The following is a 19866-nucleotide window of genomic DNA, read 5'->3' as shown; positions in this document are numbered from 1 at the left end:
ATGATGTGATGATGCATTGGTCATGCAAATAAATGGCTTGGTCAAAAGTAGTGCACTACACGGGGAATATCGTGCCATTTAGAACACAGGGTTAGTGTCTGTAACCTGGCCCCTACCTGTGTTTCCTTCCCACACCGCTCTGCTGGTAATGACCTGAGGGTGTGTTTTCACGGCACCGAAAGGGTCAGATGGCGATCTGTGTGGGTGCTTTCACTGCAAGGGTTAACGATGGTTATCAGCTCCCAACGCAGCCCAGACTCCATGTCCAAAAACACTCTGAAGTATTAGGATGGAAAGATGATGCTCTTTAATCGGGTCAGAAATGGGCTTGCATGGGATTATTAAGTTAATGTGTGTTATTTTGTATAGTGTGTGTGTGTGTTTGTTGGTTTAGGATATGTGGGGTTTTATACATAGATAGGCTAGTTGGAGTGTTCGTACCTGCCAGCTCCTAGCAATCTCCCTAGTCAATAGTCCTCTTATCCTTTTCTCCCTGTTTGTGTGTGTATGTAATGTGCGTGTGTGTGTAATGTGTATATATTTGTGTGTGTGTGTGTGTATGAGCTCGCTGGCTATGGGGCATTGTCTGATAGGACCCGCTTGGAGACAGAGTGTCTGGTCTGTCTATGAGGAGGGTGTTGAGGGATGTGTGTGTGTGTGTGTGTGTGTGTGTGTGTGTGTGTGTGTGTGTGTGTGTGTGTGTGTGTGTGTGTGTGTGTGTGTGTGTGTTATCTATGACAGATAGTAGACGTGAGCAGACAGGGCATCGCGTCTGTTGTCGTTCCCTAGTGCTAGCTTCAGGCGAAATATCTCTCTCTCTCGCTCTCTGTGTGTGTGTGTGTGTGTGTGTGTGTGTGTGTGTGTGTGTGTGTGTGTGTGTGTGTGTGTGTGTGAGAGAGAGGAGTGGTCTCTGTGAGTTCACTTTCGGTGGCACCCAATCAGAGCAAGACTATGTGTCTGTGTGCATTCATGTATCTGTGCCAGCATCCATCCTTGCACATATGCCTGTCGATGTATGTCTGCTGTCAGGACTTCGTCAGTTGGAGAGGCTGAAGCCGAGGTTAGGTTGGGTGTGTGTGTCTGTCGGGTTGGGGTCACAGACAGGTGAGGGGGGGACCTGGGGGAAATCTCCTGCTGCCTGGGCTCCAGTCCCCCCTGTCCCAGCCCTGCCAGTGACACGATCCCTCCCTCCCACCTTCCTGCCTGCCTGCCATCACTCCCACCCTGCCTCTCCCTCCCTCCCATCCCTCCAAGCAGGTGACACAATGACAGAGACACTTTTCTCACTCTCTCTCGCTCTCTGTCTCTTTCCCTCTTTCTCTGTCTCTCTCTCTCTCTCTCTCTCTCTCTCTCTCTCTCTCTCTCTCTCTCTCTCTCTCTCTCTCTCTCTCTCTCTCTCTCTCTCTCTCTCTCTCTCTCTCTCTCTCTCTCTCTCTCTCTCTCTGCTGCCAAGCTGAAGGGGCAGGATTAGCAGTCAGTTCACTTCACTGCCTCATCTTTCTCTTATTTTCGGTTGTGGTTCTCTGCTCTGTCATCCATTCTTCCTGTTTTTCATTGTCGTCCTTTTTCCTCAGGCCTTTATTAGGCTTATTCCGTTTCCATTCTTGTCATGCCCTTTTCCCATTCTCCTTCCCCTCTCTTTGTTTTCTTTCAATCTCTCTTCATTTCCCCTCTTTCTGGCTGTGTCATGTATTGTTGTCCACCACAGGAGGTTGGTGACACGTTAGTTGGGGAGGACGGGCTCGTAGTAATGGCTGGAGCAGAAAGAGTGGAATCGTGTCAAATACATCAAACACGTGGTTTGCATGCGTTTGATGCCACTCCATTTGCTCCGTTCCGGCCATTATTATGAGCCGTCCTCCCCTCAGCAGCCTCCACTGTTGTCCACGTAGTGCTGTGTTATGGTTGCAGTGATGTACAGTGTGTGTTGTCCTCTGATAGATGGTGTAAATGTGGTGCTAGTGAGCGTCTGAGCTCTGGAGCCTCTTCTCTGGCCAAACGATGAATGGCCTCTCTCTGCTGTCAGCTTTATTGCTCATTTAGCACTTTGTCCCCCTCTCTCTCTCTCTCTCTCTCTCTCTCTCGCCCTCATTCTCAGAGTGCTTTTTGATGATGACAGAGCAGTGCATTGTGGGTTGTGCAGAGGTGGGAAGAGGAAGGTATTGGATGTGCCGTAGGGCCGGACTGGAGGAGCTCACGGTGCAGAGGGGGAGAGATGGTGTGTTCCTACACTGTGTTTGTGTTTACTGTGGGTGTGGACACGAATGTTTATCAGGGCTGCTAGTTCCTCACCTCTCCAGAGAGCCTCTCCTCCATTGGCTTAACAGTTTTGGGTCATTATTCCTTCCTTTTCAAGAGCAGGAGAATGATCCTGCCTTCCACTGTCTCACTGTTCCCAGCCCCTCCTCTCCCCTCTTCCTCTCTGAAAAGTTGACATGTTCTAAGAACAACTCACCCAGTGGACTGTGTGGTCAGAATCCATTAGAACTTTTTTTCTTCAGCCCGCTCATTGTTAATAATCTCCTCTCCTTGACAGTCTCTCTCTCTCTCTCACACACTCTCTCTTTTCCCTCTCCCCTCTCTCTCTCTCTCTCTCTCTCTCTCACACACTCTCTCTTTTCCCTCTCCCTCTCTCTCTTCGCCCTCTCCCTCTCTCTCTCTTTCCCCCTCTCCTCTCTCTCCCTCTCCCGCTCACCCCCCCCCCCTCTCCCTGTGTTTCTCCCAGTGAGCCAGGCATGGTGGTTTAAACCCGCTAGCAGTAGCCAAGCTGTATTAATTAAGAGTGACCTCTCACTTGTTCTGAAGTCAGCTGGGTTCCTTTAGCCCTCAGCATTGATTCCTCCTGCCTCCTACTGGGGATAAAGACTTATTAGGGCAGAGAATTGGAGAATAGAGTTAGAATGAAACTATAACAATCCCTTCTCATCCCCTCTTCCCTTTTATTCTCTTTGTGGAGGATAAGCAGGTGTGTGTGTGGTATGTGATTGTATGAGAGCTTCAGCAGATGATGTGGGATTTAATGGGATATGATACAAGGATTATGAGCCGGGGGGGTTGTGCACAATGTGATAGGAGGTTTAGGAGGATGAGATAGAATTGGGAGGAAGGGAGGGCTGGCGAAAGTGGTGTTTCTGGGGCAGAAGGAACTCTGAAGGGGCATGTGAGGTGACGCACACACACCCATAACTCCTCCGTACTGATACTATTATGATTTCTGGCGTGACGTTGGGTTTGAGGAGTAAGCAACAGGGTGAAGTCTGCAGTGCCCTACATCATGAGTCAGTAAGATACACTGTGACACAACACACTCACACACATCCACACGATATCAGTTGACTCAGCAGTAGTGGTGGCAGGAGCCGTAATTGCCTCACTGTAGCTAGCCAGAGAAATAGGGGAAATTCAATCAACCAATCACACGAGGCCAGCTGAGTCCTCTTTCTTCACTTTGTGCCTGATTTCCCGTTTTTTTCCTTTAGTTTATTTGGATAGGGACAAGTACAAACACATTGACACATTGAACAAACAATCGTCTGATGCACTGCGCTCGTTTTTAGCTCACTCTAATTTTCCACACCCGTCTCTAGATGAAAACAAAAGGAAAGAAAGAAAAACATAATCAATAACAAATCACACAAAATGACATATCTGGACATTAGCATACTTGTATCCACAAAGCAGATGTCATTCTCTTTTCTTTCCATGTTCCCCTTTTCTCTCGTGTTTGACCAGTGTGTCCAGGTCAGTGCTGCGACTGCAGGTAATTCTCTCTGTCCTCAGCGTGTTTGACCAGTGTGTCCAGGTCAGTGCTGCGACTGCAGGTAATTCTCTCTGTCCTCAGCGTGTTTGACCAGTGTGTCCAGGTCAGTGCTGCGACTGCAGGTAATTCTCTCTGTCCTCAGCGTGTTTGACCAGTGTGTCCAGGTCAGCCCTGCGACTGCAGGTAATTCTCTCTGTGCTGACAGTGGAGACAAAAAGCTCCAGGCCGACAGAAAAAAAAACCTGTCTAGAAACCATGAAACGTCCTTCACCACAAAATGGCCAAGTGGACGACATGCGTAACAAAAGAGTGGAATGCACCTTTGCCCTCTCTCTTTTTCTCTTTCTCTTTCTCTCATCCTTCCCCACTGTCGTTCGAAGCGTAGTCCTAGGCTACTTCTATTCTCCGCAGCCTTGTCCTTGTCCCTGAACCCTTTGGCACAGCGAGCAGTCTTTATTTGACTTTCTGTTGTTTGCCTCGCTTGTTTGTCTCCTTGGACTCCATTTTCAAGTTATTGTTTAGTCAAACCGATTGGTTGATACCACAGAATTGAGTCAATATTTTTTGAATTTCTGCATTGCCATTCCCTGCTCCTGTCAAATGAGCAGCCAGCCTAACTTAATACCATGCTCCCATTTGTCTATCGATATCATACCAGACCGTAAAATAAACGGTTGTGCATTCATCGATTCTCACTTCTACATCCACCTTTCATTGGCTCTCTGGTTCCCAGAAGGGCAGGCTGGCTTCGGGAATGAATTGGACACTGAATCCTAAAATGACCCCCAGACTCACAGCCACTGGCAGTTCTATTACACGTGTTTGAAAACAGGGCAGCGTTCAAATCTAAATAGACTGTGGCAATTGATTCTTTATCAATGATGGAATGCTTCTAATCTCGCACGGGCGGGGGATCAATCGTGTTAATGTCCGGGATTGGCTGAACTTAATTAGCTCAGGTCCCGGTCCATGGTTTATCTGGTGGTCTGCTTTTGGCCGGGGTCGTTATGTGACCCCATGCTGATTCAGATCGACCATTGTTTCTCTTAGAATAGCAGGGCTAACGGTCCCAGGACAATGTCCAGACCAGCCATTCGATGTCAAGTCTCTGTCATGTCCTCTGTGTCAATCATTTTAGCCAGCCTTGTATCAACACACTGATCCATTCCCCAGACTGTCACATGGTGTGAATGTCCTTTTCCGCTACCATGTTTAAAGAGTTTACGGTGTATGTGTCAGACTCAAAGACGGAAAAGAAGAATGAAATGAGCTCTGAAATTTGGTGTGGCATTTTGTTAGCCATTACTGTAACGGCACTGTCTACTATCACCCCAAGGAGCACCTCTGTTCCTTTTCATCCTCTCCATCTTTGTTCTCTCTGTCCTTTTCCTGCCCACATCCTCCCCTGACCTCAGCCCTTCTTCACAGCAGTCTGTCTGTCCTCATTACGCGAGGGGAGAGATGGAGGGAGTAGATGGAGGGAGGGGGCGTTCCCTGGGCCTTTTCCCAGCTCTCTTCCCAGGGGGTCTGTTTGTGGTGTCAAATAATAATTGGTGTGTGTTTATATGTGTGTGTGTGAGTGTGTGTGTGTACGTGGAGAAGGAGTAGTACTGGTAGTCTGAAGAAACTGCACCGAGTCTGAAGAAAGCTCATGAGAGACAGAGATTTTGGCAGGTTGAAAGAGTTTCTCTTGTGAGACTTTAGTGACGTAGTTGTCTGGGGTGTTCATTTGACTCCATTAATGATATCAAGATGGCGGAGTAAGCCTGATGAGCCCTTAATCACTGGCTCTTACTGGAGCAACGACAATGACTCACTAACCTTCACAAGTGGAAGTTACCATTTACCCTCCTGAGCTCTCTCTGTCTCTCTGTCTCTCTCTCTCTCTGTCTTTTCTCTTCTGTTCTTCCATCTTTTCTCCCTCATGTAATGGAACAGTCATTGGTATTTTTACTGGTTGATCCTCCCTCTTGGCTGGCACCCCCTCTGCCATCTTGTTTACCATCTGCTTGTTGCCCCCTGTGGGGTAGACAGCCGTCTGCTTCGGGGGGAGGGGGGGGGGCTGTCACATGATGCCCTCAGATTGTGGAGGATGAGGATGACTCATTATTATAAGGGTCCCATTTATAGAATAGACTGAGTGACATAGAGGTCAAAACAGAGACATAGTGTATAATCAATGGTGAAAGGAGAGAGATGGCTGACAGTGACATGTGGGTGACAGAGAAAGTCAGAACGAGAGAGAACATGAAGCTCTTGTATCTTTGCGTCACCCCCTAGATGGATGCTGTCTTCTCTATCACAGAGCAAATCTGAGCAAATCTGTCAAACTCACAGAGCTGAAGTTATTAACCCTATGAAGACGTGTACACACACACACACACACACACACACACACACACACACACATAGCATTACACTGTAGTCGATCTGCTCTCTGTCCTTCCCCTCCCCACCTGATCGATGGCTAGAATGCTCCATTCTTTTCACCTCACTAACCTCTCCAAAGGAATGGAAGTGAAGTGGCTCATGAAATTGACCTGACACAATCAACCCCTTTTTCTGTCTCACTCTCTTTTTTTTTGTTCTCGTTTCCTCTCTCCCTGTCTCCCTCCCTCCGTGTCGCTCCCAGAGAGAACATGACATATCTGGATCTGTCTTGCGCCTAATGTAGCATGATCTAATTCAGCTGAGATGGGCACACCTGGCATTAGATTAACCTGCCCTGGGCACACCTGGTGCTCTGGGGATTTGATTAGGCTGTGATGGGCACAGCTGAGAGAGAGGACACGGGGGATTGGATTCACCAGACAGCAGTTCCAACTGGTACACATTGCAGGGAGAGCTGCTGTGCTGCTCTGCAGAGCTCATCTGTTAACTCATATACACAGGCATGCACGTGCGCACACAGACATGCACGCAGGCACGCAAACACACACACGCACACATGCACACACACACACACACACACACACACAGAAGGTCTGTCTGTTGGAGTACAGATGCTGAGGCGTCTGTTTGTGATGATAGTGTAGTCACTCCCCTTCCCACATTAGCTTACATTCTGTATCCTGCTACTAACTCCCTCTATTCCTCTCGACTCCTTTTAACCAAGGCTCTCTAACACAATCTGCCTCTTAGCCTCAAGCTATCTCAGGCAATATCACAATTAACATGCCCTCGCTCATAAGACTCAAACTGACACAGGCCTCTTTGCCTAGACACATTTAGCCTCCAGCAAACACAAACTTTCTGCATTCTCTCCTCCTCCTTCCAGCTAATCAGCTCTCCTGCGTTCTCTGCCCTGCCCAAGACTCCAGTTGCCTGAATATAGATGTCAGATATGTACAATCTCTATTACTTTACTGTAGACTCCAGTGAGTGGCTGGTATAATATTCTACCAGTGTGTGACCTTTTTTATGCCAGCCCCAGCAAACGATTGGCTGTGATTGGTTCAGTACTGTATGCTGATAGGCTCATTGTATGGTGATAGGAGCACTGATATTGTAAAGGCAGTCATTGTTGTTCTCCCCCTTAGACGAGGAGGAGCATGGATAGGACCAAGATGCGGATTGAGGGAAATAAGCCATCTTTTAATGAAAACAGCAAACAAGACACTACAAAACTACAAAACAACAAACGTGACTAACCTTCAACCGTCCATGTGTGGACACAGGAACAAACACCCACAAAACCCCAGTGAAACCCTGGCTGCCTTAGTATGACTCTCAATTAGAGACAAACGATACACACCTGTCTCTAATTGAGAATCATACCAGGCCGAACACAAAAACCAACCTAGAAATACAAAACATAGACTGCCCACCCAAAACACACGCCCTGACCATAAACACATACAAAAACAACATAAAACAGGTCAGGACCGTTACAGAACCCCCCCCTCAAGGTGCGAACGCCGGGCGCACCAGCACAAAGTCCAGGGGAGGGTCTGGGTGGGCAGTTGACCACGGTGGTGGCTCAGGCTCTGGACGCTGTCCCCACACCACCATAGTCACTCCCCGCTTCTGTCTTCCCCTCCCAATGACCACCCTAAAACTAACATCCCCTAAATGAACGGCCAGCACCGGGAGAAGGGGCAGCACCGGGACAAGGGGCAGCACCGGGACAAGGGGCAGCACCGGGACAAGGGGCAGCACCGGGACAAGGGGCAGCACCGGGACAAGGGGCAGCACCAGGATAAGGGGCAGCACCAGGATAAGGGGCAGCACCAGGATAAGGGGCAGCACCGGGATAAGAAGCGGCAGGTCCTGGCTGAGGGACTCCGGCAGGTCCTGGCTGAGGGACTCCGGCAGGTCCTGGCTGAGGGACTCCGGCAGGTCCTGGCTGAGGGACTCCGGCAGGTCCTGGCTGAGGGACTCCGGCAGGTCCTGGCTGAGGGACTCCGGCAGGTCCTGGCTGAGGGACTCCGGCAGGTCCTGGCTGAGGGACTCCGGCAGGTCCTGGCTGAGGGACTCCGGCAGGTCCTGGTTTAGGGACTCCGGCAGGTCCGGGCGTAGGGACTCCGGCAGGTCCGGGCGTAGGGACTCCGGCAGGTCCGGGCGTAGGGACTCCGGCAGGTCCGGGCGTAGGGACTCCGGCAGGTCCGGGCTGAGGGACTCCGGCAGGTCCGGGCTGAGGGACTCCGGCAGGTCCGGGCTGAGGGACTCCGGCAGGTCCTGGCTGGACGGCTCTGGCAGGTCCTGGCTGGCCGGCTCTGGCAGGTCCTGGCTGGCCGGCTCTGGCAGGTCCTGGCTGGCCGGCTCTGGCAGGTCCTGGCTGGCCGGCTCTGGCAGGTCCTGGCTGGACGGCTCTGGCAGGTCATAGCAGGACGGCTCTGGCAGGTCATGGCAGGACGGCTCTGGCAGGTCATGGCAGGACGGCTCTGGCTGGTCATGGCAGGACGGCTCTGGCTGGTCATGGCAGGACGGCTCTGGCTGGTCATGGCAGGACGGCTCTGGCTGGTCATGGCAGGACGGCTCTGGCTGGTCATGGCAGGACGGCTCTGGCTGGTCATGGCAGGACGGCTCTGGCTGGTCATGGCAGGACGGCTCTGGCGCTAGGCAGACGGCAGACTCTGGCCGGCTGAGACGCACTATAGGCCTGGTGCGTGGTACCGGAACTGGAGGTACCGGGCTGAGGGCACGCACCTCAGGGCGAGTGCGGGGAACAGGAACTGGGCACACTGGACTCTCGTGGCGCACTCTAGGCCTGGTGCGTGGTACCGGAACTGGAGGTACCGGGCTGGAGACACGCACCATAGGGAGAGTGCGTGGAAGAGGAACAGGGCTCTGGAGATGCACTGGAAGCCTGGTGCGTGGTGTAGGCACTGGTGGTACTGAGTTGGGGTGGGAAGGTGGCGCCGGATATACCGGACCGTGAAGGAGGACACGTGCTCTTGAGCACCGAGCCTCCCCAACCCTACCAGGTTGAATGGTCCCCGTAGCCCTGCCAGTGCGGCGAGGTGGAATAGCCCGCACTGGGCTATGCAGGCGAACCGGGGACACCACCTGTAAGGCTGGTGCCATGTACGCCGGCCCGAGGAGACGTACTGGAGACCAGATACGTTGGGCCGGCTTCATGGCACTCGGCTCGATGCCCAACCTAGCCCTCCCAGTGCGGCAAGGTGGAATAGCCCGCACTGGGCTAAGCACGCGTACTGGGGACACCGTGCGCTTTACCGCATAACACGGTGTCTGACCAGTACGACGCCCTCTTACTCCACGGCAAGCCCGGGGAGTTGGCTCAGGTATCCCACCCGGCTTCGCCACACTCCCCTTTAGCCCCCCCCCCAAGAAATTTTTGGGTGAGCCTCTCGGGCTTCCGGCCTCTCCTATGTGCTGCCTCCTCATACCAGCGCTCCTGGGCTGTGGCTGCCTTCCTCTCCTCCCGAGAGTGGCGATTCTCTCCAACCCTTCCCCAGGGTCCCTTTCCGTCCATGATCTCCCAAGACCATTCCTCCTGTGTCCAGTGCTTTAGTTCCTTTTCTCTCTCCTCAATCCGCTTGGTCCTGTTATGGTGGGTGTTTCTGTAAAGGCAGTCATTGTTGTTCTCCCCCTTAGACGAGGAGGAGCATGGATAGGACCAAGATGCGGATTGAGGGAAATAAGCCATCTTTTAATGAAAACAGCAAACAAGACACTACAAAACTACAAAACAACAAACGTGACTAACCTTCAACCGTCCATGTGTGGACACAGGAACAAACACCCACAAAACCCCAGTGAAACCCTGGCTGCCTTAGTATGACTCTCAATTAGAGACAAACGATACACACCTGTCTCTAATTGAGAATCATACCAGGCCGAACACAAAAACCAACCTAGAAATACAAAACATAGACTGCCCACCCAAAACACACGCCCTGACCATAAACACATACAAAAACAACATAAAACAGGTCAGGACCGTTACAGATATGTGTTTAACCAGAGAGGAAGAGGCGAAGCGAGAGGAGTAACTGGGCCCAAAATCTGTCTTCTCCAGCGGTTGGTGTTTTTTTCTTCTTCGTTTTTTCCCGCTTACCTAGCGAGGAATATTTGTATGGAGGTCAACGAGAGTTGAATTTGGTTAACAAAAAAATGAATAGCTTATTTGCTACATGTAGTTTTTACGAGTGTACTGTTTTGAAGACATTTATTTTCATTGTTAGAGCAGCCACTTGAGGATCTTGCCAATATATATATATATATATATCACGACATATATATATATATATATATATATATATATATATATAATGGATAATCTGTGGTTTAACACACATCCCTGCCTCTAGCTACCACCCCTCCCTCATCTCAACAGGTCAGGAGGTCCATGTAGCTGCTGGCTCTGTGTGTGTGGTTCAATCCATCTTCCAGCAACAGGGCAGAGTGGAATCAGTATCGAACTCTGACATCGACAATACAACGGAGAGAGGGAGCAGGTAGGGCCAGTCATCAAGCGAGAAGCGAAGAGAGGAAAGTGCATTTCAAGACATCCATAGAGTAGAGTTGGCCTCAATGTTCCCTTAAAGCTGCACACGGGCGCACAGCTCCCCCGGGACTGCCTCACAGAATACATTTCAGCCCGCACAGAGAAGCATGAGATTGAACTCCACTCAACTTTCTAGTTTTCCCCTTTAGTTAACACTGTCAACGTTTCCCTCTACTGTGTGAATTGTGCTCGAATCAATGCAATATTAGCTACTTTCAATGCAACAACCTGAAACAAAACAAAGTATGCAAGAGATTTTCTGTTAGGCAGAGCACATTGGAGTAGGATTCTATTGTATGTAAGGCATGACTCAGGTCCATACTGAACTGGACTGTGTTTACAGCGTGAGGGGTGGCGAGTAGATGCGCTTGTTTTGAGATCAAAGCTAGAGCTGCATGTAGCCACCTGTTCACATTTGTTCATATTCTTTGCTAGGCAGGTAAAGAGATATTTTTTTTATCTATTAAAGGGGCAGTTTTGTATTTTGAGACAGGCTTGAATAAGCTAAGTAGCCAATAGGCAGAGGGTAGCATAATTTGTCTGATTCTCTATTATAATGGTATGGGAAAAATAATGAATTTTATTTTGTGAAGTGGTTTCTTGCATCAAACAACACAACATTTTCAGTCACCTCCTTGTCTGAAGGACAAACAGGTTCATGTCAATTCCTTTTTTTATTCAAGGAATGTAGGCATTTCCTCCATTGTTTTTTATGGTAGGTCTACATTAGGATCAAATAGCGACGGTAGCGTACTTGGCCACTGTTATAACTGTAGCTTAAAGTGGGTACAAACGCAGTGTTCACAGTAAACGCGCCAGAAGTTGCACAGCATTTTCACAACGTTCAAGTTTGCGCTCATCAGACCTGAAATTTGCTCAGTGGCGAAAACATTTATGTGAACATTGGTTAGCCTCATCTTGGTTTTTCAAAGATTACAATATGGAAAAAACTATCTAGTAAAATAACATTCACAGATCAGTCACAGTAGGTTTTGCATAACTGATGTGTACAAGTATTCAGTTGGCAACTGACTTCTGCTATGATTTGGCCCTTTAAATGACTCAATGATTGTAAATGAGATATGAGATCAAGCTCACAGACATGGTTCCCTATTGTTATTCCGAGCATGGCATATCTCTGCTCTCTCTGTCAGGGAGCTTTACATTGTCTCCTCTCTTCTCCCATAGCGCAGACAGGCCTTTTGGGAAGACACGTTTAGGTTCCCATGGTTACAGTGGATGTACTGAAAAGTGTTTTTTTAACCCTCTGAATTTTGCTTATTTTCCATAGTAGCATTCTCCTTCTTAATTTGTGCTCCTGGCACATTGTGCTTCATAGTCATTTGTATGCAGTGCAACTCCAGCTTCCTCCCTAAATGTGTGGCTGAGAGGAGCTGATGGGATTTAAGAAGAGGTTTAGCAGCCAGCTGTGTGATATAACTTATCCTCTAAAAAAGTAGAGAACAGACAACACACGAAAGGCCCTCCTCAAAGCAGCCTGTTATCAAGTCGCTCTGTTCCCAGAGACAGGCCTGTCTGCAGCCTTTTGTCTCAACCTACACTTACAGCCAGAACAGGTGTTCCTGCCTCGCCTTCATTTCAACACTGCTACCCCCTCGTCTCACCTCACGTCCTTCTTTAACAAGCTGTTTGTTCCTCGTTCGTTGGGAGAGGAGCGAAGTGGGATTCACTAATCTCTGAATTCATTATCTGCCTATTACCATCCCCGGCACCTGGGTCCCGACAGACACTTCTGTGTTCCCTCCATCATAAGCACACATTATAAAGTAGTGACTGACGATACTGTCTGTCTGTTCCTAAAATCCCACTCCCAGCTCTGTGCTGGCCTAGTGCCTATGCTCCGTCGTGTAAAACAAGCAGAGTACAATGGAATGGTTTCCTGTTTTTCGAAAGATGACACATGGCGTGATAAGGCTTTGTTTCTGTAGGGACAATGTGTTCTCCACACATGTTAATGCTAATGTGTTGCTCAGTGATACATCACCTGTGGGCCGTTTACTGTCCGTCTCGGGGGAAAAAAGCTGCTGATGTGTATCGATCGTGAACACACAAAAAAAAAAAGAAGGTAAATCAGCACATCTCCATGGTTATGGGGCGGTGGAGAGGGGGGTAGAGGGGGGTAGAAGGTGGTAGAGGAGGGAGTCTGGAACGGGGCCCTGGTGTTTTGCTGTAGAGGCACAGAATCAATCAGTGCAGGATCAGACTCAATGGCAATTTTTACGTTGGGTTTTGACAAGCTGATCCTCCATTGTGGGCACTCTGGCACTCTATTGCTCCTCCCCACACACCAGCCCACCTCTGGCTGCAGACAACAGTCCCCGTTCTCCAGGTTATTCATTGCTGACCATGGACGTTGTTTGTAATAGGTGACTACATCTGTAATACTGCATGTGTAATGTGTAGAGTTGTGCTATCCTCCACTGACTCTTCAATCCCCTCCATACGTACACTATTGAAGCTCTGCTTAACTAAGCATGGCCCTGAGAGTGATTTTATCTTACCGGGGTGCATATTTGTCTCATCTGAATAGCTTTCATGGGATTTAATCGCTTTCCAATTGTGCTCCAAGATATAATGGCACATCAAGTGTGTCTCAAGCACTCCCACTCCCGCTTATGCTAACATTAAGTCAATCCCATCCACATAAGGATCCTCTCCTCAGCCGACATATATTCTTGTTCCCAGCCGTGGGTCTTTGCCAGGTACCACTTTCTTAGAATGTTGTTATAGCCCTGGCAAGCTAGGTTATCCACCATGGTGACACCAGCAGTCCCAGAGGGCCACAGTGGAGCCAGTCTGCAGATGTTTAGCTCTATATGTTGGGTGCGTGCGTGTTAGCCCCCTCCCCAGTGTGTGTGAGCCACTTCTCTAAACCAACAGTGCTGTGAGCGATTAGCCTGGCTCTGTCCTGGTTAATGGGGTCCTTGTTAAAGTTGGATGTCTCTGTTCCACCATAGTCAGGGAGATTTAGCGCCAGTTCCTCAGGGAGAAGATCAACCCCACTGAGATCTGCCCCAGCGAGCAGAATAGTGATGCGTGGGTTAACTTATAACCCGCAGTCCGCGGGGTGGGCGGGTTCAGGATCGTTAAATATTGTGTGGATGAAGGGTGGGTTGAATAAAGAGAAAACAACACCTTCAAAAATCCATTCAATTATTGTGCAGTTTATATCTATAGGTTACATTGAGGTTACATTACATTATTTTGGGCTGTCTGGCATTAGCGCGTACGCCTAAGCTTCAGGATCTAACTGTGCAAGCACCAAATAGCCTGCACGCCAATCGCCAGATGTATTTGGGAAAGGGCAGAAAAAGCTCAAGTCGATCCACAGAGGCAAAAAGGACAATGTCCGAGTTTTAATTCAATAGAGAAAAGCTGCGAAAGGGATAGTTGAAAATGAAGAGAAGGGAGGGCCATAAAAGTTATGTTTGGGAAAGATTTGGTGGAGTGTTAAAAGAGGATGATAGCAATTATGCTATGCTATGTGTGATGATTGTGAGGCGCTATACAAATTGCCAGTCACAAGACAGGGACTTCAAATAGGCCTATGGCACGTCAAGGGAACTGTAGCCTAATGTTCAGATGGGTTAAATGGAAACTGAAGTCTGGACACTGACTGTAGGTCTATAACCTCTCACATATTAGCAATTGCGGGTGGGTGCGGGTGAACAAACAGCTTACACCATTAGAGCAGAACACTGACGATGGCATCATGTGGTCACAGGAAACACTCTGCCTGCCAGTCTTTCTCACTCTGCAATGCCCCCAAGGGAGTTTGTGATGTGTAGTTGTGTGTGTGTGTGTCTGTCTCTGTGTCTGTGTGTGTCCTTGTGTGCATGCTTAAATTGCATCTGTGTGTGCCTGTGCATGTGTGCGTTTGAATGTCTGAGTAAGGGGCAATGATACCATTAGAACTACAGTCCCCCTCACCTCATCCCCTCACTGTAGAGCTCTGCATAACATGTGGCTGCTCTCAATACTGGGTCAGACAGATCTGGCTCATTTACGCAAGAAGTCTCCATGATGTGTCTCCAACATTCTTTTGATTTCCGTTGTTATTGAAGTAGCTTTAGGATTTTTCAGAAAGCATTCTAAATAATGATGAAGTAATAAAGTCTGCTTTTGGTTTACAGCTGTCTGGCTGAACTTAAAATGAGTTTCTCCTCATTTACTCTCTTTTCTTCCTGCTTGACTGGGAAGGATGGTCTCCAGAAGACTCTCTGTTTCCAAGCCCGTTCTAATGCTAGTTCCAGTAGCTCCGAGACAGAGGCTGTGCTGTACACTGTACATAATGATGTGTCACAGAAGCCATGCTACCTACTTGCCCTCAATAATGGTGTCTGCCAAAGCAATGAATAATGGAGGATAATGTTCTGTGTGTCTGCAAGCCACTACCATTCTCTCCTGCCACTTTAATGAATAATAGATCCCCTGTTTCTTCTCCTCTCTCTCTTCTTCCTCTCTTTCTTTAGGGACTCTGCAACGAAGGGATGAGGGGACAACGAGCTGCATTAGAGGAGTGAGGGCAGTCTGAGGGCAACAGGATCTGAAAAGGAAGACTTGGCTGATATAGAGGAGGGAGAAGGTAACCCCAGGACTTAAGAGGGGAAGAGGAGGGAGGGGGGAGGGTTAGGTGCAGCGCTGGACTGCAGGACTGAAGGACTGGATGCTAGCCTCAGTAGGCCCTAGCAGGTCCCAGCTCCCACAGAGATGGCCTCCAACTTCAACGACATCGTCAAGCAGGGATACGTCCGCATGCGCAGCAGGAAACTGGGGGTGAGTGGAGCCCCAAACTGAACTGGGGGTCTTTTGGGAGTCTCCGTCCTTAGCGAGGGGGTTGTGTGTGTGTGTGTGTGTGTGTGTGTGTGTGTGTGTGTGTGTGTGTGTGTGTGTGTGTGTGTGTGTGTGTGTGTGTGTGTGTGTGTGTGTGTGTGTGTGTGTGTGTGTGTGTGTGTGTGTGTGTGTGTGTGTGTGTGTGTGTGTGTGTGCTTTTGCATGTCTGCCCAAGGGATGATAAAGATAATTTTTTAACTGTCTATATCTCATGAAAGAGAAAAGAAAAAAGGACGTAATGGACGATAACGGCCTGTTTGTGCTCCGTAGTGTCGTGACAGAGTTTGTTGGTCGATGTATTCATTGATTTTCTCTTCACCTCTGCATCAAGCCATGAATATGAACATGAAGTATGCATATCAGTATGGTAATGCATATGAGTCAGAGCTGAATGACGTACATCTGGTTGTTGGAATTAGTCTTTTGGGGATGAGTCAGATGAATGATGTCAATGAACACAAATGAAATATTTTAATTATACACTTATGAATATTAGTCAGTATGGCGCAGACTGCCTGATTTACATTTGACATTTTAGCCTCCAGCATTTCTAGTCATCATAACGACTACCGAGCACAATGTATCTGCTTTAGTTGTATTGATTCTCCTAGAAACCGTAGAGGATTTTCATTCAGATATTTATTCACCGAAAATTCTCCTTAAACGTCTCGTTTTGGTTTCCCTCATTTCGCAGTATTGTTTTGTCTGTGTTGGCGTGAAGCCAGACTGAGGTGTGTCCTCACGCTGAGGTCAAGTCCAGGCGTTATCAGAAGGAGACTGATAGCACGGAGTGATTGTGACACGTCGTGTGTCAGTGGAATAATTAACTGGCTTCAACCTGTTCTGTGAGAAAACGCCTTTATCAGACGAGGAAGGTATACTGACTGTCTGGTGAGGACACAGCCTGGTAAAAGAAGGGTTAGATTTGTATGGCAGGGCTGTTCTCTGTGTGGTCCTCTCATGGTCTTCTTCGTTTTCCCCATAGAACCATTTATGGTTCCAGGTAGAACCCTTCAGTGGTAAACAAGGTTCTACTTAGAACCTTTTAGTGGCAAAAGGGTTCACTTGGAACCAAAAATAGTATTAGGCAAGTAGTTTGTGCAGTAGTGGTTTAATCCTGCGGTCGTGTTTCTGGGCTCAGGGGTAAAGATACAGGCTTAGTGTCAGTGTGGTGTGGCAGTCCTCTGTAATGCGCAGACTCAGTTACAGACACTGTAGCTCTAAGGAGAGATTACCCATGTCTGTATCTCTCTACCTACCCAGAGGAGACAGTGGACTACACACACACACACACACACACACACACACACACACACACACACACACACACACACACACACACACACACACACACACACACACACACACACACTGGTTTCTCTCTCAGCTGGTTGTGGCCCAGTATCTCTTATTGTGGTGTACATACATGTTTATTATGACTTGGAGCCTTGTTGGATAGTCCCAAAGAGACCATCAGGCTAAACCCTTCTCTTCTATCCCCTAACCATATCTACTGTCCTACCCTCTTCCACCCACATATAATCCCTTCGTCAGCATCCCCCAGCCCTGCTAACCCTGTACAATGAACCTCATACCTTCCTCATACCTTCCTTACAGCGTTGTCTATCTCTGTCTCATGGCATGACGTCTCTTCGCTTCTCTGACTGTAATTATTACAGGAGGCCGGGTCTTGGGTTTCTGACCTGAGGAGAGCACCCCCACAGTAGTTAGGCTTGTCTCTCTCTATGTCCTCCCCGCCTCGTTTTCTCTCTCCTTCGTGCCTCTGTGGTGGAGTCGCTAGGAAGTGTGCACTCAGCAGGATTGGGGTTACCGTGGTAGCGTGGTGACACATAGCTCCCCAGGGAAGCCAAGCAGTGGATTACCTGAGTTTGGTTTACACCCTCCTCTCTCTGTTCTCTCTCTGTTCTCTCTCTTTCTCTCTCTGTTCTCTCTCTCTCTCTCTCTCTATGATCTCTCTCTCTGATCTCTGTCTCTGATCTCGGTCTCTGTCTCTCTCTCAATTCAATTTTAGGGCTTTATTGGAATGGGAAGCATATGTTAACATTGCCAAAGCAAGTGAAGTAGATAATAAACAAAAGTGAAATAAACAATAAAAATTAACAGTAAACATTACACTAACAGATGTTCCAAAATACTAAAGACATTTTCAAATGTCATATTATGTCTATGTACAGTGTTGTAACGATGTGCAAATAGTTCAAGTACAAAACGGAAAGTAAATAAACATACAGTGCCTTGCAAAAGTATTCATCCCCCTTGGTGTTTTTCCTATTTTGTTGCATTACAACCTGTCATTTAAATATATTTTTATTTGGATTCCATGTAATGAACATACACAAAATAGTCCAAATTGGTGAAGTGAAATGAAAAAAATAACTTTATTTTTTATTTTATTTTAAACAACGTAAAAGTGGTGCGTGCATATGTATTCACCCCCTTTGCTATGAAGCCCCTAAATAAGATCTGGTACAACCTTCAGAAGTCACATAATTAGTTAGATTGCACACAGGTGGACTTTATTTAGGTGTCACATGATCTGTCACATGATCTCAGTATATATACACCGGTTCTGAAAGGCCCCAGAGTCTGCAACACCACTAAGCAAGGGGCACCACCAAGCAAGCAGCACCGTGAAGACCAAGGAGCTCTCCAAACAGGTCAGGGACAAAGTTGTGGAGAAGTACAGATCAGGGTTGGGTTATAAAAAAATATCTGAAACTTTGAACATCCCGCGGAGCACCATTAAATCCATTTATTAAAAAATGGAAAGGATATGGCACTACAACAAACCTGCCAAGAGAGGGCCGCCCCTCAAAACTCACGGACCAGGTAAGGAGGGCATTAATCAGAGAGGCAACAAAGAGACCGAAGATAACCCTGAAGGAGCTGCAAAGCTCCTCAGCGGAGATTAGAGTATCTGTCCATAGGACCACTTTAAGCCGTACACTCCACAGAGCTGGGTTTTACGGAAAAGTGGCCAGAAAAATCTATTGCTTAAAGAAAAACATAAGCAAACACGTTTGGTGTTCGCCAAAAGGCATGTGGGAGACTACCCAAACATATGGAAGAAGGTACTCTGGTCAGATGAGACTAAAATTTAGCTTTTTGGCCATCAAGGCAAATGCTATGTCTGGCGCATACCCAACACCTCTCATCACCCCGAGAACACCATCCCCACAGTGAAGCATGGTGGTGGCAGCATCATGCTGTTGGGGATGTTTTTCATCGGCAGGGACTGGGAAACTGGTTAGAATTGAAGGAATGATGGATGGTGCTAAATACAGGGAAATTCTTGAGGGAAACCTGTTTCAGTCTTCAAGAGATTTGAGACTCTGGACGGAGGTTCACCTTCCAGCAGGACAATGACCCGAAGCATACTGCTAAAGCAACAATCGAGTGGTTTAAGGGGAAACATTTAAATGTCTTGGAATAGCCTAGTCAAAGCCCACACCTCAATCTAATTGAGAATCTGTGGTATGACTTAAAGATTGCTGTACACCAGCAGAACCCATCCAACATGAAGGAGCTGGAGCAGTTTTGCCTTGAAGAATGGGCAAAAATCCCAGTGGCTAGATGTGCCAAGCTTATAGAGACATATCCCAAGAGACTTGCAGCTGTAATTGCTGCAGAAGGTGGCTCTACAAAGTATTGACTTTGGGGGGGTGAATAGTTATGCACGCTCAAGTTTTCAGTTTTTTGTCTTATTTTTTGTTTGTTTCACGAGAAAATATTTTGCATCTTCAAAATGGTAGCCATGTTGTGTAAATCAAATCATACAACCCCCCCCCCCAAAATGTATTTTAATTTGTAAGGCAATAAAATGCCAAGGGGGGTGAATACTTTCGCAAGCCACTGTACATACTGTATGGGTTGTATTTACAATGGTGTTTGTTCTTCACTGGTTGCCCTTTTATTGTGGCAACAGGTCATACATCTTGCTGCTGTGATGGCACACTGTGGTATTTCACCCAGTAGAACTCCCAGTAGATGGAGTTGATCAAAATTGAGTTTTTCGAATTCTTTGTGGATCTGTGTAATCCAAGGAAAATATGTGTCTCTAATATGGTCATACATTTGGCAGGAGGTTAGGAAGTGCAGCTCAGTTTCCACCTCATTTTGTGGGCAGTGTGCACATAGGCAGACCTGGCTCTCAAGAGAAGACAGGCTATGGCGGCCTTTCTCAATAGCAAGGCTATGCTCACTGAGTCTGTACATAGTCAAAGCTTTCCTTAAGTTTGGGTCAGTCACAGTGGTAAGG

General features: G+C 47.9%; 1 protein-coding gene across 1 annotated transcript in view; it reads left to right on the top strand.

Annotated features, from left to right (window-relative positions):
• LOC139562912 (docking protein 4-like) overlaps positions 1–19866 on the top strand; it is a 62173-nt gene that overhangs the window by 17693 nt on the left and 24614 nt on the right. Inside the window, exon 2 of the mRNA XM_071381070.1 lies at positions 15227–15530. Within this exon, the coding sequence (XP_071237171.1) occupies positions 15465–15530 (66 nt within the window). The 5' untranslated portion in view covers positions 15227–15464. The remainder of the gene's footprint in view (positions 1–15226; positions 15531–19866) is intronic.

This window comes from Salvelinus alpinus, chromosome 33 (assembly GCF_045679555.1).
Source record: "Salvelinus alpinus chromosome 33, SLU_Salpinus.1, whole genome shotgun sequence".
In the NCBI taxonomy this organism is placed as follows: domain Eukaryota; kingdom Metazoa; phylum Chordata; class Actinopteri; order Salmoniformes; family Salmonidae; genus Salvelinus; species Salvelinus alpinus.
The sequence above is the reverse complement of the archived record's forward strand: the minus strand, read 5'-3'. Positions and strand labels throughout refer to the sequence as shown.